We start from the raw sequence: 26,471 nt of genomic DNA, 5'->3' as shown, positions 1-26,471 counted from the left end.
TAAATAGTTCTCTGGCAGTAAAATACGTAGCACCTTTCAAAAAAAAAACCAAATTATAGCTCTGATGATAATGGCATGAATTATTGCAATAAGTGAAGGGAAGCCTAATAGTTCCTTAAGATTGCAATCGTTACAGATGAGGCAGGGATGACATAAATTGCCAAAATCCAACTGTGTTTGCTTATGTGAATAGAACCACCACTCTTCAAAGATTAGGACCAGTGATAGGAGCAATTTGTCATGTGTAATCACCTGTTTTCTCAAGAGAGAAATACAGTACCTCCCCAACGACTGTTTCCCATTTGTCTGGATGATCCAGATGAGGGGCAGCAATGCTTTTTCCAGAGGCATCTGGCTCTTGCAATGCATTTATATCTGTTTCAAATGAAATCGGAGATGCTTTCCCTATCACTTCTTTGCCATGGGTGTGATGCGTGGGGAGGGATATATAACCATAAAGTCAGACCACCCTTCGGGATTTTCAGAGCACCGGTGCTGACCCATCTGAATTATTGATCTTTATTCATGAAAAAAGTTCCCTAAGGGAAAGGATAGGGCTTTATAGCAGTCTGAACCGTAACGGATGTTGGTCTGGTGTTGATAAATAATGTGGAGTGGAGGGAAGCAATTCACAGAAAGTCCACTGTAAGTTCCATAGTTAGGCTTCATCCTTTATTAGGTAGTGAGGAAAAGACAACTGATGATTACAACTCCAATTTAAGAGACCATTTAAACAAAAATGGTTCCATAGCGAAGTGAGGCAGAAGGGATTTAGGTATTTCTGAGTTTTCTCATATGGCTGATGGAGAAAATATGGCTGATTTGTTTGTTCCCAGCAAATCGTTAAAGTCAGTAACACCGTGTGATCCAGGACTCTTTGCATCCCAAAGGCCCTGACTTCTAGTGGACCGGCTGATTCACTTTGGTGAAAATGGGGGAAGAAGAGCAAAAGCACGGAGTAGTGAGAGTGCGTCAATTAACATTAAGTTCTCCAACAGAAAGAGGTTTTATCAGGTGTAAAGGCTGTTGGGTAAGGATTCAGGCTAAGTTACAGTGAAAGATCAAACTATTTAACAAACCAGAACAAGGCAACTCAAGTTCAAACCCTTTAGAAGCTGGTCACACGGGATATAGACAGAGCCCCGAACAACAAACTCACGAGTGACTTTCCATCTGGCTGACCCAGTCGGGGGTGTGTGTGGAAAAAAAGGAAACACTTGCTAAGACCAGAGAGTAGAGGCGTTGGTAAACATAAATCACCGGATACTTTCAAAAAACAAATTTTGATACTAACTAACGTGTTTAACCAGAGATGTGTGGTTTGAAATTCTTTTTACCAAAGACCAATGAAATAACTTTTGTCTTTTGTCTAGCTTATCTACCTGCTATCTTCCCTTTTCTTCCTTCCTTCTCTCCTTCCTTCCTTATTTTGTTGACTGTTTAACAAAAGGTGTATAAAGCCAACTGTTTTAAAGATATGTTTATATGACAAATGTCTACAGCTGGATGACGGAGAAGAACTCCAAAGACCATGTTCGATGTTGAGCACCAAGCACGCTATGGGTGTTTCTCAAATATAAAATGACAAATGCGATATACCTATCTCTCCAGTGGTTTCCTCTGGAATCTTTGTACCTCTCAAAAAGGTTACTACAGTTTAGATAAGAGCAGTTTCAGGAAGGCCATACCCAGCCCTTCCCTAGAGATTTAAATAGTCTTTACAAAACCTTTTCAAAAATATTTTTTTTCTCTAAACCTAAATCATGTAGGGTTGATTTGTACATGTTTTAACATTGTTCTAAGTTTAAGTGTCCTTGTTCTTAATGCAACAGACTGGCTGCATCGAATCCCATCATAGTGATAGGTATACATTAGCTTTCTATGGGAAAAAGCAAATAGCCTTTATCACAAATTAAAGGCACAGCTATTTTTATGCCATTTGTTACCAACTTAATGATAACATGTAACATGGGATGGTTATATAATTATTTTATATAGAATTTCTTTTTATAAGTTATTCTCTTAATCTTTCTAACATATATACAATATACATATATTTATATATACCCCTGATAAATCTTGTTTTAAAGGTAAAACATCAACTCCTTTCAGCCTTTTGGTGACTATCAAAGGCTGCCAGTATTTCATAACTCCACTAGTGAAATCATGGTCAAGTGCACCTTACCAGAATTTTTCCAACACTATATCCTCGGTCTGCAATCACCTTAGATTCATTTTTCTTGTTTTACTAGCGTTTAAGTATATATTAATTGTTCATATCATGTCAGTAGGAAATCTAAAAAAGAAACAAGAAAAAGCCCACAATAGCTATCATCATGTTCAAAGCAGAAACCTTTGCCTAAGAGATAACCTTACTGGTATGATATAAAGGGGATATTGCAGGGATGCAATATTCTCTGGTTTTTTGTGGTTTTTTTTGGGTATGTACTAACATGAAAAATCTGTACTTTAAACAATCATCTTAGGTTACGTGAATTTCTTATCCACTAAACAGAACAGTTGAACTGATTTCTTTCTAAACACCCACAATGCACGGGTTTACCTGTTTTCAGATATAGTTTCATTACAAAGCTTTCTTTCCCTCTTTCCAGCAACACTGCTTCAGGGGGAGGAAAAAATACTTTGTAAGAAATGACCTTTATTAATATCTCCCCCACCTCTATGCTTAAGCCGTGCTCTCTTGTCCTCAACTTAAAGTTACCTATAGTCTGGATGGGGGAGAGAGTATGGACCAGGAAGACCTCCGCAGAACCCTCTGGTGTTTGTGTATCATTTGGCTGCTTACCGGCATGAAATAGTTGTTCATTCTACCTTTTGCAATTCTTTATAACCTAGTGGCATAGATTGAGACACAGCACTATTGTTTACAAGACATCTACTGTATCTACTTTTGTTGGGATAAATACCCAGTAATTGCTGTCATAGCAAGAGGACCAGCACGGGTACTACTATTCACAGTGTTGCTTTTGTTTTTTGTGTTTTTTTTTCTTTTTTGTTTTGTTTTTTGTTTTTCTTTTTTCATATTATCTTAATCTACAGAGTAAATTATTATATATATACATTGGAACCAGTTAATGCCCTTACAATGTATAGCTGTTTCATAAAGCAGGAAAGACAATGCAGAGGGAAATAGGTGCCCAAAAGCACAGTCACAAAGGCTTCAGAAATTCTAGATACCACTACAAGTCAATGCTGGAGATCACTTCTAAAACAATCAGTGTTCAAGAGGAATGCTTTAATTTGGAGAAAATACCACCCCCCCACCCCTAAGCCTCCCTCTTTTTTTTTTTTTTTTTTAATAATCTTTTCGATTCACTATCAAAAGTCCTGGCTCTTCAGATAGACTTTAAACTATAAATAAACACTGCATAGTTCTCTTTTGTTTTTTTTTTTTGTTGTTGTTTTTGTTGTTGTTGTTTGTTTGTTCGTTTTTTGAAAAATTATTGCAGTACAAGTACTCCCATTTGGAACTCAGTAAGGAGCAAACAGCACAGGAGTGTGGGCGGTCCGAATAGGTCCGGGAGCTGGCCGCAGGAGTGCTGGCGGGAGTGCCGAGGTCTGGAACAGTGTGGCCGCTGGAGCAGTTCGGAGACTGAAGGGGGAGTTCACCGCCACTGCGGCAGCAGCGGCTGCAGCTGCCAGTGGGTTTGGTAGAATTCGTGGAGCCAATGGCTTTGAAGGTTCTTTTGAAAATACTAATTTTACCTGCAAGGGAGAGAGAGAGGGAAAAAAAAAAGACAGAAGGACAGGAGTTTGGGCATCTACCCATAGAATCCAGAATGATGGGCAGCTTTTAAAATGTAGCAGGAAGCAACTACAAAGATAAAAATCACACTTGGGAAGGTCAATAAGAATAACGGAAAGTGTAGAACATCTTTCCTTTGAAAGAGCTGGAAGAGCACTTGAAGATGGCCAGCTTGGACTGTTGGTCCAGGAAAGTACTCAGCAACCTTATTTTATTTTTCATCATAAATATACCACCTGAGGAAAGTATTCATGTTGAGGAAGAAAAGTATGGAATTTTTACTCCACTGTACACACACACATGAACCGTCACAGAATTGATATTTTAAAAGAGAGATTTATTAATGCTGACAGCTACTATTAGGCTATCCAAGTGTATAAACTGGGCAGCCCAGCAAGGTGTGAGGTATTAATGAAGAGAAATAAAAATAACAAAATTTCACTTTCAAGGTGAAACTTGCCTCCCCCCCAAAATCTGCCATTTTATGCTTCCTCTTTGTGCTAATGGTAACAATATTCTCTCAATCCTACTCTACAAAACCAGTTCATTCTTTGGCTAGTAGCATTAGTAAGATGGCTGTTCTCACAGAATGTTCCCATTTATGGAAACAGTAACACAGTGAGAGCTAGGAAGGAGGTTTTGGATGGTGACATTAACACAATTTGACTTCCCTGTTTATTTAAGAACCATTCACTTGATTGTTGAAAGCTGCATCTATGCTGGTCAGAAATAGCACTCAAAGTTATGACTAGTGCTGAAACATCAGCTCTGTGCAGAATTCACAGCCTTTCAATGCAGCTAAAATTGCTTCTGTACAAAAGAGTAAAGTGACTTCATTTGCATAAAAATGGGTGATGCTACTAAATTAATTGGGTCAACTCCTACTGAGGTCTCATAATAGATGATTGCAGTTTTCCTTTAACTATATTTTCATGTGCCAGCAGCACACAATAGCACCGATTATTAATAAGATCTATTTTGAAGAAAACAGATTTCAAAATGCACAATTCAGCACATGCTGTATAGATCAGTTGTTCTTAACTTTTCATTGAGCCCTGGGTCTCCCTGATGAAAGCTATGGTCAATTCAACCAGGAAAACAAAAACAAGAAACAACAAAACCCTGCCACGTGGTCATAAATATTAGCTTGAGATTCTCAGGTTTCACAGATTTCCCTTAAATTCCTAAAAAAATATTCCAGGTCAGGACATTTATACTAGTATGTTCACTAATCAAAAGGTATATTTGGGGTAATGGAAAGAAGGCATCTCCCAGGAAGAATTTCCCTAGGCCTCAGATATTATTCTTGGTGTAATAATTAAATAAAATCAGTCATGCCCTTGAAACCATGCTATTCAAAATCCAAAACTGTTGAGGGTATCAAAAACACCAGTGCTTTGTCCCATGAAGATATTAAAAAAGAGAGACAAGAACTTTTTTTCACTGAACTTTCCTAAAATTATCCACTGACAGCAAGACCAGATATCATGATATCACTTACTTGACTCAAAAGTTTGGCTTTACTCCCTTCTCCACGCTCTGTCATTAACCAGAGCCCAACTCCAAAAGATATAGCTACCAAACTGTGGCTAAACGTGGCAAACCACCCACACAACTCACAAAACCAATAATTCTATTGTTGGAGTGAGGGTTGGGACTTTCCAATCAATTGTTTCTTATGACTAAGGTACCTTCCATTTATTTCACTTAATAATTGACAACAACAACAAAAAAATCAAGTTCATCAGACAGTGGGACATTCAAGATCACTGTTGATTGGGAATCAATGATGACACTTACCCCCAGAGGATGTGCTGCCTTCTGTAGTTTGTTGTAAGGACTGTATTTAGGTTTCGGGGGCTTCCCAGCAGCTCTGTCTTTGTGCCTTCTACTGCTAATGTGCTATTAAAAACAATTAAAAATGACAGTGTTTAAAAAAAAATCATCCCCAAACCCCCCCTCAAAAATACTGATTTAACCTAAGGAAGAAGATTAGTTATTTAATACAAGTTGCAGAGACAAAAACAAAAAAGCATGCACTTTTGTCCTTGGGTTCTGATGGCTTGAGGATATATATTTTTATGTTGCCTTTTTTAGTATATTTTTAACAAATAGAAGGCTCTTGGTTTTCCCAGCCTTTTTCTTTATCGCTGTGCAGATCTCCTTTTTAAAAGTGTACAAAGGAAAGGAATGTCTAAAGGAATTTTATGTGCAAATAAACAAAGATGCCCAGGCAGGCATGAATTTATTTCCATACTAATATTTACCCTCACATTTGTACAGCCAAATGTCAGCCCCTTAAATTCTAAAGATAAATAACGAAGGTGCATAAAATGAGCACAATATTGCACACATGCATATAAAATCCAACACAATATGAGGGCTGGGCCTTTAGTTGGCAACGTCTAACTGATCTCTTTGGAGGGCTATTCACAGTAAAAGTGAATGCAATAGGATTAGTCATCCCTTTAGCAGGTGGCTGCAGGATTTAGCAATACAGTACAACACCATGTAATAAAGTACATAAAATAAAAGAATAGAACAGTATAAAATTAGTTGTAACATGTAAATATCTAAACAAGTAAAAATGGAACATTGCAATTTGACCTTTCAAGAAAATCAACACTTTTGAGAGGGAAACCTGGCAGAGAAAAGATCTAATACTCCTTTTCCTCCCACTCTTCAGAAAAAAGAATAGTACAAACTCACTTCAGACATTTTCTGAAAGGACTTAGAAAATATTACATTTTACTATTTCCTTGGCAACTAAACTAGGCATAAATAAATAAAGGCAGTGAGTAGAAGATAAGTGGATGGATGGATCGATGGACGGACGGGAGGGAGAGGAAAACGGGAAAGAAAGGGAACAAAGGAAGCACACACATTTGCTTATCGGGATGTCCCCTATCTGTTGTTTCCATTTCTAGAATATGCGCTGTCTACCTGTTTAAGTTGTGTTTCCGAGTTGACGTGCACATCACAGATTTCACAGTGAAACGTTTTGTTTTGCAGACCTGTGTTTCCCTTATTAACTGGTCCTTTGCCTTTCACGCCTGCCCTAGGAAAGGCTTTGATAGTCCCGCTTCCATTCCGAGCTTCTAGCATGGTTTTGTGCTTAGTACCTGCCAGGAAGATTTAGAAAAAAAGAAAGAAAAATTAATCTTAGCTAGTATGTGCCTTTGGGAAATGATACAGTAACAAAATGTGATGCCTAGTTTTAGAGCAGTTCTTGCAGGGATTATGACTGAGATATGCTTAACTTAGAAGACAATGAGGTCTGACCACCTTACATTACATAATTAATTGCTCATGTTTTTACAATGTCCCACATATCAAACCAGCACCATTAACAGAACACCTACACTCCAGAGTCCCTGGATGAAATTAAATGGGTGTGACACTGTTGCACTTCCTCTCGATGCTAATAAGACATAAATGATAGCAGATGAGGAAGAGTGATTTAGTTGCTCAAGGTATAGTTGGAGGTGATGTGTAACAAATGTAATCAGCTTAAACATGGTGTGTTTACAGAAGTGGCACTAATTAAAGACCCACTTTCTAAACAGAATACAAACAAGCTTTCTTGGCTATGTGTTTTAGGTTCAAAAAGGAAGAGGAAGAGTATAAAGATCTTGATGCCTGAAAAAAAAAAAAAAAAAAAAAAAGCCCATTAGGATAGTAAAGCCCAAACTGGTCATAACTCAATTTCAAATGTAAAAACAAATGACCAAGGAGATAAGCAGTGAAAGGCTAAGAAGTTACACTATACACAAAAGCTTCTTTTTAATAAACTGATAAACATCTCTGGACTCTCACTCATGATGAGTGTAATTCCCATTATTAACACTTGTTTGTTTGTTTTTAGCCTGGTAGTTTATGAATGGGAGTTTTCTCTCAAAATTTTGTTCACAAGTTTCTTTTTCTTCGCGTTGATAACTATTCTTTATTTTTGTCACTTAGCCATATGGTTTTGCTATGAAATTTTCTCTCGTCATCATTTATGTCCTTCCTTTCTGCCATTAACCCCTTTTTTTCAGTGGTTTCTCTTTCCTACTTGTGTTTATTAGATTGTTATCAGTTCTGGAGGCATAAAAAATAAGATTCTCAATTTTCTGGATTCCTGGACCAGCCTTCCAGAACCATTGACCATCAACAAGGAAAACACATTAAGGGGCACACTAGGTCAGCGCCAATGACCATCACCTTAAATAAGAGGTGATGAATACAAGAAACAGGTTCACAGTCGCGTTTCTCTCTTTTAGAATGATTGCAACATTACCGAATCCGATATTAAAAAAGGTATATTCTTACAACATAGATTCCCCACGTTGAAGGTCATATTCTTATGCACATCTATGAAAATGTTCATATCCCAACATATGAAGGAAAGAGAAAAAGGTCGACATCTTGTAAGTAGACTGGAGGACTTGAAATGTGGAGCCGGTGGGGAGGCCTCTCTGCTTTTCCCTTTCAGTTTGCAAGCCCCCTCCACCTGCCCTTTGCAAAATAGACACAAATATATTTTACTCTGCAGATGGTGTAAGTCAGTGTATGGCAAAACAATGCTTTGGGGAGCAAGATCTATATACAAAGATATATATATATATATATATATATTTTTTTTTTCCTTTGTCTCACTGTGTGTGGGGGGGGGGGTGTCTAGATGGTTGTCCAACCTTCTTTATCCAAACAGGTGATTTTATCAAAATACTTCTTTTCCATACAGTTTCTTCAGTCAAAGTGAGAAGCATTCCTGGGCTGGTTTGGCTTATCAATGCTTAGGAAGCAGTCTGTAGGAGAGCAGCTCTTACTCTGACTGTCTAGAGGGACTCTTGACCCACCCAATATCTTCTGTAATTGGGAGGCTTACCGTTACCCTGGAAGAAGCTGAATAGGAGTGGCAGATAATCTTTGGACCTTAGTAATAATAAGGCCATGAACACTGACCACAGCTGACTGGCTTAAATGAATTTCTCACTTGAAATGTGAAACAGATGTCTTGATGAAACAAGTCTTTACCTAATTCTCTTCCTGAACACAGAAGCACGAATTAGACATGGGCTTCTTGAAGGCAACTCCAGGGGTTTGCTCATCCTGTATTCTTATTGCCTGATCCACAGGAGATACAGCTCAAGTATTGGGTATGAATAAAGAGCAATGAACACATATTTGTCAAGAGCATGGTGGACTCCGGCTCTGGCATGGTAGGAGTCGGGGTTTGCCTCCATTAGCTGTGTGGTTTACATTTCTTTGTGCTTCAGTGTCCTCAGCTGTGGAAGAGGAAATTATTTGCTCCACTGAAGTGTTACATGAAATGCATTTATTGTTCTAAGGATTACTTTTGGCACTTCCATGAACTCTCAGTAAATTTTAGTGCTCTTCTCCTTCTTAACAGTGTTGGTTTTGTTTAAGCAAAAATTTAGAAATCTCCAAAAGTTAGTAAAGTCTATCCTTTGATAAGTGCCTTTTCTGTATATTAAAACTTAGTGAGGGATAGAATAAGCCCTGTCTAGGGACAGAAAAGCTCAAACGAGCCCAATGAAAATTATCAAATGTTACCACTTCAAGTTATTGCCAGAAAAATTTACCCAAATTTGTAATAAGCACTAACTATAAAACATTTTAAAGGTTTTTAATTATGTAGAGAAAACCATCAAAATCAGCTAAGCAAAGCATTACTTAGTAGAATGTTTGGGGGAGATTTCTTTCAAGAAAAAGACAATTTTTTTTGTATTATTTCTGTCTATAACATACAACTGAAAGGAGACTTCCAGATCTTTTGAAAAGAGTATGTCCTCTTAAGTTGTTTTAAACATTCTTAGACTGTTTTGTGAATCATGCCAGTAAGCTATGATAACTACTTCTCTCAAATTCTTAAAAAAAAAAAAATGCAAAGCAGGAATACTCATACTTAAATCCTGCATTCAAATGTTGTGGAATATAAATCCATTAACTGCAAATTCAGTGAAAAATAAAAGAGAAAGCAAATGAAATAACACAACTGATCCCCAAATAATGCTAGCAGCAACTGTGGTCACACTAATAATCGTGCCATAATAATTCATCCTTACAAGGTGCCATAGGGCTTCTTAGAAGAGAGAGGGAGAGAGGTCCAAAGAGAACAGTTGACTTGCCCAGGTTCACACAGAATTGTTATTTGTGGATCTGAGGTAAAAATGGACTGAGCGCTTCTAGCTCATCCCATGGTGACATACAAGAGGTTGTGTGCGATGGAAGCTGTAATCTCAAAATTGGTTTACGATTAAAAAGAAAAACCATAAATGTATAACTCTACATTGAGAACTAAAGACCTTACTCCATGCATATGGAAGGGGAAAAAAAGGGAGAGAAATACTTAGAATTACAATTTAGATGCACAGGACACATATCCCCACCCTACAGTCTGGTTGTTTCTGAACAAAATTGGCCTTCAAACCGAGTTCCCTGAAAAAACCACAATCTTCACAGTGGTTTCCTAATATCTAGCTCTGAAAGCAAGCAGAGAACTGTTAGTGATACAGGGGGGTTGGGGGGATGAGTGTGGGGGCAGTGGAGCCCACAGGCAGTGACTGTAGTCTGCTGTGGGTACAGGTAATAGAGGGATCCATGAAAGAGAACTAGAAAATAATTAAATGGACTAAAGCAGACCGTCTACTTTCCACCTTCACCATGAACTGGCAACTCTAACCTATGTCCATGATAAAGGACTGTGTCCTAGAACACAATTTGTCTATATCCTAAACAAGCAGTGTTTTTCCTGTTGAGATTTTAGCATATATCAAATTAGCCCATTGCTAACTTACCCTATACTAAACATCATATGCTACATGGAAATAAATGAGTAGACCTCTCTATTACACCGTGGGCCACAGACACACAGGAATTTGGCTACAGTCTCCTGTTTCATTAGCAATTCCCTACCTGTTTGAAATCATTCATGCTCACAAAGGCTGCAGTTCATGCCTTTGGCCCCAGTGGTACTCTGTATTTTTAATGTGACCACTGGACATTTTTATGTGTAAAACAGTGAAACGCAGTGGGAGCCCCGTGGTGTCACGGCTTTGTTTGGCAAGTCCAGTAGCCCACGTTGGTAACTGCCTAGTGATGCATCGGTGGCTGGCCGCTTCCCTTCCCTGTTCCCCCTTCCCATTTCCTGACCCATGCCCTTGGCCTCGCCTAAAAGCCATTTGCTCTCAAATCCTGGTCTCAGAGTCTGCTTCTAATGGAACCCAAACTAAAACACGCCACACTAATCTTAGGATGACTCCTACAACAGCTACTCTTTTTGTGGCAGGCAAGTGAGCCTACAGAGATTCCCTCTCCTTTACATCTCCCTCCCTTGGGTTTCCCCACATGGGATCTGAAGGCAAAGATGCAGGAACCAGGGCACGAGGGGCAGTTGTCTAACTGTGGAAATGACTGCATTCACCATCCACAGGTAGAGGAGGTCCCGGACACAATGAGCTGCCCTCCGCTGCTTCAGTTACAAAAGAGAACTGATTTGCAGATCAAAAATGGTGCACAGAGGGGATTAAAGAGAATCTACTCGTATATCTTCTCTTCTTCCTGGGCCACCTCCAGTTCTGGCCCAACTGGCTAGTGCAAGTCTCGTGGGAGGCTGAAAATAAGCACTGGGTCTGGACCCTGGAAAAAAATCTCTGATGTAGGAAGGGAAATGCAGGGATAAAGAACCAAGCTTAGGCAGAAGGGGGGAGGTTATAGTTCACTAACCGTACTAAAGGTTTGGAGGGGACAACCCTATAAAGGGTTTCCTATAAGGTTACACGCATTTACCACCTTAAACTCTCAAATAAGATGGTTCCAGTAGTTCTCAGCTCTGCCTGCGCAACACTTTTGAGGTTTTTTGTTTTTGCTTTGTTTCTTTTCCCAAATAGTGGCTTCCAGGCCTGGATATATAATAAATCAGAACCCCCGGATATAGGGAATCATATATATCTGAAAGTGATATGGGTGAATGTGCTTTTAAAGCTTTATGGGTATTTCCCACACACAAAGCAGAGATAAGGATTATAGAATTGGAGTATGAAAAATGTTGACCTGATATGACATAATGAAATAACGAAGAATACTTGCTTCTTAATTAAAGGTTTCTGATAAGAATTCAGGAAGGACATCCAAATTCTTGATAAATTAACTCCAGCCTCAAAGGTATGGTTTGTTTATCTGTCAAAGCAGAGCGCCCCCCCAACCCGCCCCGCAAATGAATGTGTTTCTCTGTCACTATGCAGAATGATCAAGAATTCTTGAGAAATAAATGGACTTTCAATGATGTTTTTGCTCTCCAATTATCTGGCATCCCTGAATAATGTAATTGCATGAGTAAAACATGAGGCAGGTCTGCACGGTATAGATTCTGACTTGGGGCCAGATCTTTTTCTGTGTTTCCCAGCCTCTGAACTCATGAACTCCCGGACGACAGCTCATGTTGCATGCAGGGGGGAAGAGATGTGTGGAAGGCATTGCTCTCCATCTGCAATTACTCCCGTAGAATACTGAAGTCAATACTTGAGCATTACCGTGCAGCACAGTGATTGGCCAGTGACAGACAACATAAAGCTGCAATATTAACCCAGGGTATGACTTACAAATGATTCTGTTCCTATTGTGATTGCTGACATGGTCCTGGCAATGAACCCAGCCTTTTAGAGGAAATCTAATCTAGGGCCAAAGGGCTGTCTAAAATCTTGGGCAGAATATATATCAGTTATCTGTATCTATATATCTACACATAATTTAATTATAGATATAAATATATAATCTAGATATATAGATATAAATATAGAGATCTGGGCTCTCTTTTTGCATCGACTTATCCAGATAGATAGGTATAGGTATAGATATATAATACCTATATAATACCTTTCTATAGATGTAGATATACAATAGATGGATAGAATTGAAGTATATTGGGAAGCATTTCATCCTGGCTTATTAGTATGTTCTATTATGATATATTCAAGTTTAGTGTTTAAGTTAGAATAACCTAAGTTGAAATCATGGCTCAGCCACTTAGTTGGTCATGTGCCTGGCCTGAGCCTCAATCAAATAGCAAGAATAATATCTTTAGGTTGTCACAAAGAGTAAATAAAATATTACATGTAGAGAACACACCTCAGTGGTTGCCCATAATAAGCACTTTACCTTTAATTGTCTGGGTGATATAGATTTACGCCAAACAGCGTCATTTGCCGTAAAAACCATTATGGAGAGGTTTTAGGCAAAAGCACATTGAGTTTTGGAACCAAATTTTGTAGCTATATTATTGACAAAACTTTAGAAAACGTCATTTAGAAGCCAATGCGTGGGAGTACATAGCAGTTTTGAAATCAAATAAATGCAAAGCTTATACTCTAGAATTACATTGTATTTTATCTCCTAATATTTAATAACACACGTGCACATGCACACACACACACACACACACACACACATCCGTAAACACAAGCACATTAAGGAGCCCCACAGTCCTCTCTTGTGCCCATGCAAATGACACTTTGCGTGTCATTTTTAATTTTTAATGGTTGATGACTTCCATGTAATAATTGCCAGTTTTCTACCACCCCTTTGTCCCCTGCTGCAAACGATCTAATCCATTCAGAGGAGGATAATTGCAGAGCTGTTGAGACAGAAGAGAAATCACTGCAACTCACCACTGTTGTGCGCCTCCAGCTGCGAGGCAGAGTTGACGGCAACCTTGCAGAGCGAGCAGTAAAGAAGCCGTTTTGCCTTTTCTTCCTCAGTCTCCGTGGAAGGACATGAGCTATTGCCACTGGCTGTCGTGGGGCTTTTTTCCACTTTGGAGGTGATCTCAGTTGTCATAACACTGCTTTTGCGAATTTCCACAGTTGTCGTTGATACTGCTGGTGTCCCTGCGGTACTGTCTGCATTCAAAATAACAGGAAAGAAGGCGAAAACAGCGGTATTATCTTTCCCTATTTGGAAATGTATCACTAATACTACATTCTGCTAATAATGATGAGAGCAGCCAGCAATTGCTGCCTCTCTACTATGAGTCAATCATCTCATGAAGAAATTTGCATAGATGGGCACGTGTAGTTGCCTATATTGATTAAAAAAAAAAAAACAACACGCAGACGATTCTGAAAAATACACCCAAATACACTTTCAATTTTTTTTTCCTGTGGGACAAATAAACATACTCACAGATTTCTCTTGTTAACATATGGCCTTAGTAAAATTAGTATTTACAATGCCTTGTACTTTGTATGCCTCTATTTCTACACAGATGGTTTTTTAAAAAATAGAGGATAAACACTTTAAAGATATTTTTATTTTTCTTTATTACTCGTATTTCTATTTTCCTTCTACATTTATTTCTTTAATTAAAATATAAGTACTGATCATTTTCTATAGGCTTGTGCAAAGAAAGAAAAAAAAATGGAACCTGATAACATAAGGGTTTGTTCAGATCAACGATTTAGAAAATCATTGTCCTATTTACAAAGAGTTATATATTCAATGCTGGGTACAAAAACTCTGGTCTGGCATATTTATTAAATGCATGCTTTGTACCGGGCTGTGTTCAGAGAGTTTGTTATGTAGTTTTCAAACATCAATGGCCACTCTACAAGAAATTCACTGACTGGTCGCCCCATGTTAATGTCACATCATCGTTCTAGGAGTCTGATGACCACGGAAGTGTTGATGTACTGGAATGCTACAATCCTTCTGGGTCCAAATTCTGATTCTAAATCTGGAGAGGTCAAGCTATAAAGCAAAAGTCCTTTATCCTGACTTCACTTGGGCATACACAGCTCCCATTCTGAAGATGACAATTACCAATTACCATCAGCAATGTTTGTCATATCCAATAACAAATTGCAAAGGATCTCTAATGCTCCTAATCTTCCTACCTTTCTACTATTTATTTTTTGTCTCCCAGCTGGCTGGTTCTTAACCTCCTATTCAAAATATTCCCAGGCTCTCTCTAGCTACACCTGCTCTTGGAACTGTTTTTCATTCCAGATGCTGCCATGGTCATTAATGCCACAGTGAAAAGTTCATAATAAGTGAATTAGGCAGTGGTTATAAGGGACAGTGGTCTGCCTGCAATGAAATGTTGTCCTCATAAATGCTTACTTCTTATTAGATCACATTATCAAGAGTTGATTGCAGTTATAGGATCCCCTTTAACTTGGATATCTCCTTTGATCCAGATATAAAGGTGGGAGTTTAGGTGAGATTGGTTATAGCTTCTTTCCCAAATATGGCATCAGAAACACTAGTCAGTCAGAAGAAAAATGGGCTCTTGTTGAGGACTGTTGTATAAAACAGTTCATCTGGATCTTATTTCCTTTGCCTGACATTTCATACATGTTTAATCACTTAACTACTAAGATCATCAAGTAAGCCTCCTTTAGTGTTTTGGAGAATATCCTCCAACCATGTAAAGAGTCTGCTCATCAGCTTTTCATGGCTAGAGAAAAATAAATAAAATTACTCTAATCCCAAGTTTTGCACCAGAATATATTTATTCTCTCAACATTGACAGGTCCATTTCCCGATTAATTTTTACTTGTCTCTTGAGGTGCCAATGTAAAATTATCAGGTAATAGCTAGAAAATATTTCTGAGAACCTATATATGGCATCAAATGCAATGACTATGATAGTCTAGTACCTATTCATTGCTCCCAACAAACCAGAAATGATTGAAAGCATAGGCCTATATGTCTATGAGTAAATAGCAAGTGTCCAATTAATTTGCTAAGTGTTTTATATGTAAAATTTCATTTAACTTCACACAAACTGTACAAATGAGGAAATTCCAGAAATTAAGGACATTTCCAAGGTCATAGATATAGAATATGGTGATTTAGGGCAAAGTGTTTTATAGCTTGAAAACATCAGGGATTAAAAAAAATATTGTGGATGATACTCTTGGCCATGACTGTGACACATGATAAGGTTACAAAGTAAGGCGACAAACAGAAGTAGGCTAAAACTACTAAACTGGTCTTATGATCAGCTCCATGGGGAGTGACAACCGTAAATACAGATATATATTTTAACTTAGTGTGGCTACATGCTGGAGCCGTGTGATACTCTAGGTATTTATTTCATTTAAACCCAGGGAAGGATATCCCTAGTAATACCCAACTTCTAACAACTTCTCCTCTGGATAGACTATATTTATTTTATGTCTTGATCTGAAAACTGTGTGTAGCATAGATCATAGTAATCCTAAACCAACTTCCCTATTTATAGTGATATTCATAAGAAAAGTATACGATAAACAAAACCATAGATCTTCTAATCCCTGTAACAGCTACATCAGTATTTTTTTCTAACCTCTGAGGATAATGTACGTTTAGACCAAGGATGCCACAAGATTAGAAATGCCAGATTCTCTATGCCTAGGGCTTAGTTAAGTATTAACATTTCTCAAGGCAAGTCCTCTGCATGAGACAGTTTTAGAGGAATTAGTATCAAAAAGCCTAACTTCTGTTCTTTCTGCTTTTTGACTTCATAGCTGAGCACAAATCTGTTGTTTTCTCAATTTTGCAGTTAATTTGAAAGAAATACAAACAGTTATATTTTTCACTTTAAATTTAATATATAAATCTTGTATCCATAGGTAGGATTACTATTAATTTATAACAGGACATGGATTTTTTCAGTTCCTTTTCATTTATCAGTGGTGAGAGAAATTTTTCATGGAAAAAGTAAGGTAAGTGTATTTTAAGATTATACTGTATTTAAAGAGAATCAACTATGTTAGACATTGCCTAGAAAATTACATCTAGTCAAGAAATTTTTCTTAATATGGTACATTAAATTACCAATTATACATAATTCTTTATCCAACCAGAAAAACAGAATCTTCAGTGGGTGTTTATGTTAACAACATATACCTTTGTTAAGATGTGAGATGAATTACTTCTATACTTCCTCCCCCAAACTCACAACCCCTATCCAACCATGGGAAAAACATTCAACAAACCCAAATTTAAAGACATTTTATGAAATTCCTGACCGATAGTCCCCAAAACTGTTAAGGTCATCCAAACAAGGAGCATCTGAGAAACTGTCAAATCTAGAGGAGTCTAAGGAGACATGATGTGATGACTTTATATAATGTGGTAGCCAGGTTAGGATTCTGGAGCAAAGAAAAGGGGGGGGGGGCATTAGGTAAAAACTTAGGAGATGTGAATGAAACATGGACTTCAGTTAATAATAATGTATCACTATTAGTTCATTAGTTCTGATAAATGCACTATGACATTGTGTGATGTTAACAGTAAGGGAAAACTGGATGCAGGGGGTGTAGGTGCCCTCTGTAATATTTTTGCACCTTTTCTGTAAATCTAAAACTATTCTAAAATGAAAAGTTCATTACATTTAAGAAAAACAGAACTATAACCAGTCAACAAATAGTACATCATGTCAGTTACCTGGTAGAATCATGATCAAAAGAAATCTTAGTGGTTTCTTGGTATAGCTTTCTTAGGTTTCAGATTACAATTTTTCAGTCACATAGTGCTCTAGGATAGAAACTGGGACTTGACATTACAACTCCCAATCCTAAATTAAGTGCTTATTATCCTGTGCTGCAATGAGTCACGGATTCATACTTGATTCCACCAACATTTATTAAGCAGCTGTTTTGTGCTAGGTTCTATATATACTAAACCACTGAGGATGAGAAGGCTGATAAGTATCCATCACGGTTCATGAGACATCTCATGATGACTTGATGATAGTAAAGTTAAATCTTTAATCAGGTTTGTCCATTGCTAAATTCTTGCACTTACACTTGGCATGAGAAAAACACTCAAATATTTATTAAAAGAAAACAATGAATGAATGGATAACAATTACAGCTAATGATTATTGAATCACTTTTAAAACATTTACAGGTATGAATTCATTCAGTTCTCATATAAACCTAAGAGGGGAACACCATTTTTATCCCCATCTTGAGAAGAAATTGAGGGATGGAGAGATTTCGGAACTTGCCCAAAGCCAGAGCCGCCAGGTGGAGCACAAGGGTTTGAACTTAGACAGTCTGGCTCAGAAGCATATGCTCTTGGCTCAGAAGCATATGCTCTTCATTTATTTTTTATTGTTAAAAATTTGATTTTTTTAATAAAAGAACTGTATACATTCTCTTCATCTAATGTATTTTTTGCCTCTTCAGCTAATTCAAATCGGTCATGATTTATTATGCACGTTTGAAGATAGCATCTTAAAAATTTGCCTTTAAAAGAAACTAAACATAGCCTGAGCTAGAGTCAATCATGTATGTCCAACCATCCATTTATGCTGAGTATTATGTTATTGGAATCATTTTGGGAGGAGGAGAGAAAAGAAAAACCAACAGCTCTCAAATAACCTCTTGTGCAAAGTGGTAAAAGTAAACTACAGGTCTTGTCTTGTCTTCCCTTTCTCTCTCTCTTTCTCCCTTCCCTCCTTCCTTCTCCTCTCATCCCTTTTCTCTTTCCTTTTCTTTCTCCTTTCCTTTCCTTTGCTTTGCTTTCCTTCCCTTCCCTTTCCTATTTCCTTCCTTCCTTCCCCAAAGATGGGAAGTTGGAATTATGATTTACTTTTTCCCCAAAGGTTGACTCAGATTTCTTGGCATTCTATAACCAGTGACCTTCTAAGAACTATATACGTCACAAGTCAAAACTAAGGGATGCTATTCAGTGGGAAGAAAAAGGTTTGAGATGGGTTGGGTCTGTATTTCTGGGCAGTTTTTCTGCTAGTATCCTGTAGCAAGTATTCATCATTGCAACTGTCAGTATTTGGCTTTGGCCTCAAAACAGATTGCTAATACTTTGTGGGATGGGGTTTTAGTTGGGAACAAGAGAAAAGCTGTCAGTATTCAGAGTGACCCATTTGTGGTCCTCATCCTTGTGCAAAAACACTGCAAATACTTTTAAAATTCCGTATAGCATAAGAAAAGATTCCAGAAAATATCAACGACTTGAATTCCAGAGAGCAAAACAGAGCAGCTAGGTTACATGGTCTAGGTAAGAAATTTATTCTCCTAGACACAAACCTCATTACCCAATAGGACAACTAAAGCTGAGTTATGTAAGTTTCCTCTCAGGTGACAGGAATTAATATTATGACCCAAAGATACTCATCATGATTTCCTGTAAATTAGAGACTCAGAATTATATACAATTTACGTCCTTCCTCTATGTGTGAATTTAAGTCTCACCCAGGCTTGTTAGCAAGTGAGCAGAACAGCTGCTTCCTCTTAAATATGCTGACATTCTGAAGTATAAAAAGGTGCCTCGTGACCAAAAAAATAAAAATAAAAAAAAATCCACAAGTTTTTTTTTTATAAATTATTTCTGGTGGTTTCTTTCCGGTGGATGTAAATTAATTTAACTAATATTTATTGAGTACAGGACCACACCATTAGACCCAGGCAAGAATGACCTCTGCATTGGATACTGTATTTTTGAAGTCTTCACATTTCACGAGGCATCAACACAAAAGTCTATTTTTTGAATTTGTTGATCTTGTTTAAAAAAAGGTGTTTTTCAAAAAATATTTTTATTTATTTGCCAGAGAGAGATAGAGAGAACATAAGCAGGGGGCATGGCAGGCAGAAAAAGAAGCAGGCTTCCTGTTCAGCAGGGAGCCCAATGTGGGATGTGGGACTCGACCCCAGGGACCTGGGATCGTGACCTGAGCTGAAGGCAGATGCTTAACTGACTAAGCCACCCAGGCATCCCTTGTAAAAAAAAAAGTTTTTAGAGAGTTTGAGAACCAAATGAGCAAGTGAGAAAGATAGGAAAGGGAAGTGAGAGCTGGAATGGGTACCTTGGAGGCCTGCATACAGAGTAGGAGCTTACAAGTTTGTGTGTTTATGTATGTGTCTGTATCTGTGTGTGTGCATGTGTCTGTGTGTGTTGCCAGGTGGGCGGCTCAGTCATCTAAACATCCGACTCTAGATTTCATCTCAGGTCCTGATCTCAGGGTCCTAAGATCAAGCCTCTTCTTGGGATTTGTGCTGGGTGTGGAGCCAGCTTAAGATTCTCTCTCCCTCTCTTCTCTCCCTTCCCCTGCCCCTGCTCCTGCTCTTTTTCTCTCTCCAGAAAGAAAGAAAGAAAGAAAGAAAGAAAGAAAGAAAGAAAGAAAGAAAGAGAAAGAAAGAGGAAGGAGAGGTAAAAGGAGATCACAGCCTATATCTGGAAACCAGAGGAAGAGGTTAGTTTGTTCATACCTGGGCTTCATCAAATCACCTTAGCAGACAAAGTCCAGGGAGAAGGGGTACCTCCCCCACAGGCTACCTCATTTGGGTGGTAGGGCAGATCCTGGAGGGCAGGACAGAAGCTGCTCCCCAAGCATCTGTCTTACCCCTTGGAAGGACTCAGGTCTGACACAGGTGAGTAGATCCCTTACCCTTCAGGTCACAGGGGCAATCCCTGGGGTGCAGGCTGTGGGGTTGCTAGGTGAAGGCTGAGGTAGAACACGTCAATATTCACCTGGATGACATAAGGTTTTCATCTGCACTCTGGTCTTAGCCCTGAAACTTTTGGTCTGGGCCTGAAAGAGCTCTTATACGTTAGACCCTGGGCTACTCCCTGGAGGTGAAGAAATAAATATGGTAAAATTTATATACTCAAGAGGGATTGGGCACTAATACAATGGGGAGAGGAGGCAATGGATTTTCTCTTTTTGAGGAGGATGAGCATGAGGAGTTGTAATGCAAACTTTGATTTTATCATGCTTCCAAAAGTACAAGTACCATGCAAAAAGTGATTCCCTGTACAAAACACATGACATATTCTGTACTAGAGTGACCTCAGTGAAACTCTTAACATCCAGTGAATATCTTAATTCTTCTCCCTTTACAGTATTTGAACTAGATTTTCCATGCCTTGCACATATTAGAAATTATAGAAAGGCAAGAGATTTCAAAAACTCACAAAACAAAATACCAAACAGCAACTTTTGAAATGCTTCTCAAAGCTACCCAAAGATGATCTCTTTGAGGCGATTACATCAGGGGTAGACTGAGACACTGATAATGATTATCTGTTGAACTCACTTGAACTCACTTTGTGCCATGTGTATCACATGCAGATTAAAACATAATTATTTCAAAGAAATGTATTTAAGACAGACCCTATTTGGATTTGCCTCTTGAAATTAGGACCGATTAGTTTCATTGGGAATGGCCATTTTTTAGGAGCATCTATGATTTGAGAGGGTAACGTTAGATTAACTTTCAGAGGATAATTTATCAGCAATTTAGGTTATTTCTATCACTGATTAGAGTTTTGGAGTAAGAAGCTAAGGAAGGAAGTTGCCAGGTAAGTGCATAGTTGCAGAAGCCCTTAAAAGGAAGTGATGATTAGGACCAGAGCGAAGGAGTGACTTGTGTTAGGCAGCTCTAAGTTCAGCTAGCTAGGGGGAGGAGGGGTGGAGGAAGAGGCCAAGCAGGAGGGACACCAGAGACCTCTGAAGCTCAGGAAGCTAGGAGCAGGAACTGCTCTCAGGAGCAGAAACTGTCCAGACCCCTGACGAGGTAGGTAGGTTGGAAGAGTTGGCCAACCAAAGTGGAGATCTACTTATACTTCCGAATCTTATGTCTCCAAAATGTCCTTGACCTCAAAATAGACCTCTCTAGATTGAAATGGGATCTCACCGAGTAGAAACAGACATAAAGCTAGGCAATAGTGTGCCCACACACACACCCACTCACACCCCGCCCCCCACACACACCAGGGAAGGCAGAAGGTGTAAACGAGTGAAGCAGGGCAGCTGACAAAAACAGTGTGAGCCGCTGCGGTAAACTGGAGAGCACACTCGGTAGGAAAGGGCTAGTTCATTATACCACTTTAGTCAGTTACTGTTGTTTTAGAAACAGTTGTCCATGGGGCATCTGGATGGCTCAGTGGGTTAAGCCTCTGCCTTCAGCTCAGGTCATGGTCTCAGCGTCCTGAGATCGAGCCCCACATTGGGTTCTCTGCTCAGCAGGGAGCCTGCTTCCCCCCCTCTCTGTCTGCCTCTCTGCCTACTTATAATTTTTCTCTCTCTGTCAAATAAATAAATAAATAAAAATAAAAATATTTAGAAAGAGTTGTACAGTTTTACCGGAGCTTTCATTCTTATTTTGATAAAAGCCAAAAAGTTGTATTTAAAATCTCCAAATTTTAAGCATTAGCAATTCCATGTGTGTGTGTGCGTGTATAAAATCCTGTGTAGGCCCAAATCTTCTCTGTGTTCGATCTAAGCTGTGGGCTGCCAGTTTTGCAAGGTTCTCTAGGGACACAGTGGCTCTGCTTCCAGACACACTCATTTCTATAACTGTTCAGAGACTCTGGTCTTATAGCTTGACTGAGATTCTCCCTCAGAAGACAAGGTCTCTCTCTACTTGAAGGAAAGGATTAGAGTTGGTCTTTTTTTTTTTTTTTATCAGACAATTTGCCTTCATTCTTTTCTTTCAGCCCACAAGAAGGGGCTTGTTCTAGCACAGAAACCCTGGAAACCCTGGAGTGTCTTATCGACTATGTATCGGGTTCATAACTTTATATCTCAGGGATGTTCTCGGTTGATAAAAGTAACCTCAACAATCTCTATCAATGTCTTCATGTTGGAGTCTTAGTTTCTAAAATCCAGGGGGATATATTATATTCCCTTAGTATATATATACATACCCCACAATACAACTAGAAAGAGCTTGATAGATATTTTATAATTGATACATATAGAGGCTTCTGTCAATAAATTTGTTGTTAGGCATTTGCCTTTCTTTCAAAAGTTGAGGTCATATCCCTGTAAGGCACCAGACGTAAAATTAACATAGCAACAGAAAATCTCTGACCTGCTAACCTAAGTTTTCATCCTTAATCAATTTCCTCTTTTTTAAAAAAATATTTTATTTCTTTGAGAGAGAGAGAGAGAGAGAAAACACAGAGAAAGAGAAGCATACTTCCTGCTGAACAGGGAGCCCTATGTGGGACTCAATCCCAGGACCCTGGGATTGTGACCTGATCCAAAGACAGATGCTTAACCAACTGCCGAGGCATCCTCATTTTTGTCTTATAATTCTTCACACACTGCTTTTTACTCTATTTTCTCTATGCTCCTTTGGTTCTCACAACATCCAACAATGATGAAGCTAAGATGTTAGAAACTTATTTGAATCAAAAATAATCCTCTTCCTGGAAACCTGGTGGTTGCAAAAATGTATTCTATTTCAGAATCACCTGGAAGTTTTTTTTTTTTTTAAGATTTTATTTATTTATTTGAGATAGACACAATGAGAGGGAGCATGAGGGAAGCAGGTCAGAGGGAGAAGCAGACTCCTCGTGGAGTTGGGAGCCCAATGTGGGACTTGATCCTGAGACTCAGGGATCAGGATCTGAGCTGAAGGCAGTTGCTTAACCAGCTGAGCTTAACCCAGGTTCACCCTCACCTGGAAGTTTTGATAAAACAGATTGTTGATGGACTACTATGCAGCCATCAAAAGAAATGAAATCTTGCCATTTGCGACAACATGGATGGAACTACAGGGTATTATGCTTAGTGAAATAAGTCAATCGGAGAAAGACAACTATCATATGATCTCCCTGATATGAGGAAGTGGAGATACAACATGGGGGGTTGGGGGGTTGGAAAAGAATAAATGAAACAAGATGGGATTGGGAGGGAGACAAACCATAAGAGACTCTTAATCTCACAAAACAAACTGAGGGTGGCCAGTAGGAAAAGAATAAATGAAACAAGATGGGATTGGGAGGGAGACAAACCATAAGAGACTCTTAATCTCACAAAACAAACTGAGGGTGGCCAGGGGGAGGGGGATATGGAGAGGGTGGTGGGGTTATGGACATTGGGGAGGGTATGTGCTATGGTGAGTGCTGTGAAGTGTGTAAACCTGGCGATTCACAGACCTGTACCCCTGGGGCTAATAATACATTATATGTTTATTAAAAAAATTTCTTAAAAATTATAAAACAACAATAACAACAAAAATAGATTGTTGATTCCAGCCAATAATAATAATAATAACAATACATTATATGTTTATTAATACATTATATGTTTATTTAAAAAATTTTTTAAAAATTATAAAACAACAATAACAACAAAAATAGATTGTTGATTCCAGCCCTCAGAGCTTATGATTTCCAGGTCTGGGTTGGGACCTGAATATCTGCTTTTCTAACAAGTACCCAAGTGTTGTGGCTGCTGCTGTTGGTTTGCCGCCAGCAAGTCAAGAACCGCAACTGACAGATCTGTCAATTAGGGTAACTCAACTTTAGAGCTATAATATCACTTAAATAGAAAGTCACTGATGTAAAAAGGGGAAATGAGGGATCAAGTGAGCACTGTCCTGTTTTGCCTGTGACAAAGGGTGTTCCTGAGACAGGACTTCCAGTGCTAGAACAGGGGAAGGCCTGGCAACAAGCTGATGACCCTAGAAGGGAATTCAGGATAAATTAGGAAATGACTTCTAAAAATATATTTTCGATACTACTTAAAGCAAGCAATGAACACGTCTACTGAAAGATATATATATATATATATATGGAGAGAGAGAGAGATGTGACAATAAATGAGGGAGGATGGAGACACATTCAGATCGCTTAAACAGAGAAACCTAACTATGGGGCTTAGTTAATCTTCCATTTAGCAGTTAAACCAGAGTCTCTCTTGAGAGAATATAGTCTTCTCTCCTTAATATACAGTCTGTGCGTTTCCAAGGGAATCCATTTCCTATATTGCTCATAAGACATCAGCTTCATCCCTTCCAAACACAGATTAATCTAAAGTCAATTCATTCAAAACTACGTTAATCATAAGATAGGACTGCTAGGACTTGGTAGAATCCATCGAGTGGCTCTGGCCACTGTACATACAATTGTAGGCACCAAGAAGAAGGGGTGAATTTTGTCAGAATTTGTGAACTTTCTGATAAATTTTATAGAAGGGAAAAAAAGTAGACGTCAAAAAGAAAATCAGTTTATTTCAGAGCTATTTTAAGTGTTTTGGATGCCACTAGATTAGGAAGCTGCCTTTTTAGGCTTCTAAAGGAATAAGAAAAGAAAATCTTTCCAAATCTACGAATGGCAACCCCCCTGTTCCAAGACGTGCAGAGGGAAAAGTGCTGAATGTCACGGTAGCTGTTCCCATTTCATCAATGAGAAGGTCTGGGTCCTCAAAAACTCGATTTGAAATCTGGCAGAAAGCCAAGGAATGATTTTTTTAGCAGCTGCCTTTGATAGTTTGTCTGTTTAATATATATAGCAATAGTCTTCCTTCTGGCCATATGCTTTAGGTAAAAAGAAAGGATCTACCTTGTGTCCTTCCATAATAGCTAACAATTAAAAATTACAACACAATAAATCATGAATCCTGAAAGCTTTTACTAATTGAAAGTTAACACAAAGTGAGAGAGAGCATACCTTCCGACTAGTGGATTTAGAATGTGTGAAGAACTGAGGACATGGAGATAGTTTCGCCAAGCCGCTTTCTATACAAATCCTTGCTGTAGAATGCTGTTAGGTAGCCCGTAGACTAAGAAGGAAGTAATAATTGTCAGCTCTTCAGTTTTCAGGTTGTTGGTTTTTTTCTGTTTTTTGGGTTTGTTTGTTTTTTTGCTACCATAGATCTGTCCTGAAGATAAGAAAACAAGCTCTCATAATGGCTGGCATACTGATAAAATATTTAGTGTGCATCTAATTTAGACCTTATCCCATCTGGGCTTGGGTGGTTTATCATATGTGTGAGAGCTGCTTACCAGTTTTCGTTACAGTGTTAGTGCTTCATGGACTAACTAGGCAGACCATGTTGTAATCACCAAAGATAACATGATGTAACGTGCCGCACTCAAACATCTGCATTAAAGGATTTTTTTTTTCTTTCAAATTTCAAGAGATCAGGAAAGGTGCTTTTAGGAAGTAAGTTCTACTAGACAAATTATGGAAAATGGCTGGCAAAGAGGAGAGACAAAGAAAAAGAGAAGACCTTTAAAAATATCAAGGAAACAGAGAGGAGTCAAGGTGGCAGAGAAGTAGCAGGCTGAGACTAATTCAGGTAGCAGGAGATCAGCTAGATAGCTTATCTAAAGATTGCAAACACCCACAAATCCAACGGGAGATCAAAGAGAAGAAGAACAGCAATTCTAGAAACAAAATCAACCACTTTCTGAAAGGCAGGACTGGCGGAGAAGTGAATCCAAAGCCACTGGAAGATAGACCCCAGGGGGGAGGGGCTGGCTCATGGCAAGCGGCGGAGCAATGGAACACAAAATCAGGACTTTTAAAAGTCTGTTCAGCTGAGGGACATTGCTCCGGAGGCTAAACCAGGGTGAAACCCAAGCGGGGTCAGCGTGGCCTCAAGTCCCGCAGGGTCACAGAAGGATTGGGGGTGTCTGAGTGTCACAGAGCTTACACATATTAGAACGGGGAGGCCGGCTACAGGGACAGAGCAGAGGAGTGAGCTCTCAGCTCGGGGTTACCTTGAACTGGTTGCAGGCTGGGTGAGCTTGGAGTGCAGCCAGAGGCCAGGGAGAAGGGAGTAATTGGGCGCTATTCTCTAAGGGCGCACTGAGGAGTGGGGCCCCGAGCTCTTGGCTCCTCTGGGAAGGAGACTGGGAGGCCGCCATTTCCATTTCCGTCCTCCCAAACTCTACGGAAAGCTTTCAGGGAACAAAAGCTCCTGAAAGCGAACTCGAGCTGGTAAGGGCGGTGCAAT

The 26,471-nt window shown here is 38.9% G+C and overlaps 1 protein-coding gene across 2 annotated transcripts in view; it reads right to left on the bottom strand.

Annotated features, from left to right (window-relative positions):
- Nucleotides 1-650: 650 nt before the first annotated feature.
- The window catches only part of ZNF385D (zinc finger protein 385D), a 914,313-nt gene continuing 888,492 nt past the window's right edge, over nucleotides 651-26,471 (bottom strand). For both annotated transcript variants that reach the window (XM_032331133.1, XM_032331196.1), the window contains 4 exons: nucleotides 13,438-13,668; nucleotides 6,710-6,888; nucleotides 5,567-5,668; nucleotides 651-3,726 (listed from right to left, as the gene is read on the bottom strand). In XM_032331133.1, coding sequence (XP_032187024.1) covers nucleotides 3,493-3,726; nucleotides 5,567-5,668; nucleotides 6,710-6,888; nucleotides 13,438-13,668 — 746 coding nt within the window. In that variant the 3' untranslated portion in view covers nucleotides 651-3,492. The remainder of the gene's footprint in view (nucleotides 3,727-5,566; nucleotides 5,669-6,709; nucleotides 6,889-13,437; nucleotides 13,669-26,471) is intronic.

The sequence above is a fragment of the Mustela erminea genome, chromosome 1, assembly GCF_009829155.1.
Source record: "Mustela erminea isolate mMusErm1 chromosome 1, mMusErm1.Pri, whole genome shotgun sequence".
Lineage (NCBI taxonomy): Eukaryota > Metazoa > Chordata > Mammalia > Carnivora > Mustelidae > Mustela > Mustela erminea.
The sequence above is the reverse complement of the archived record's forward strand: the minus strand, read 5'-3'. Positions and strand labels throughout refer to the sequence as shown.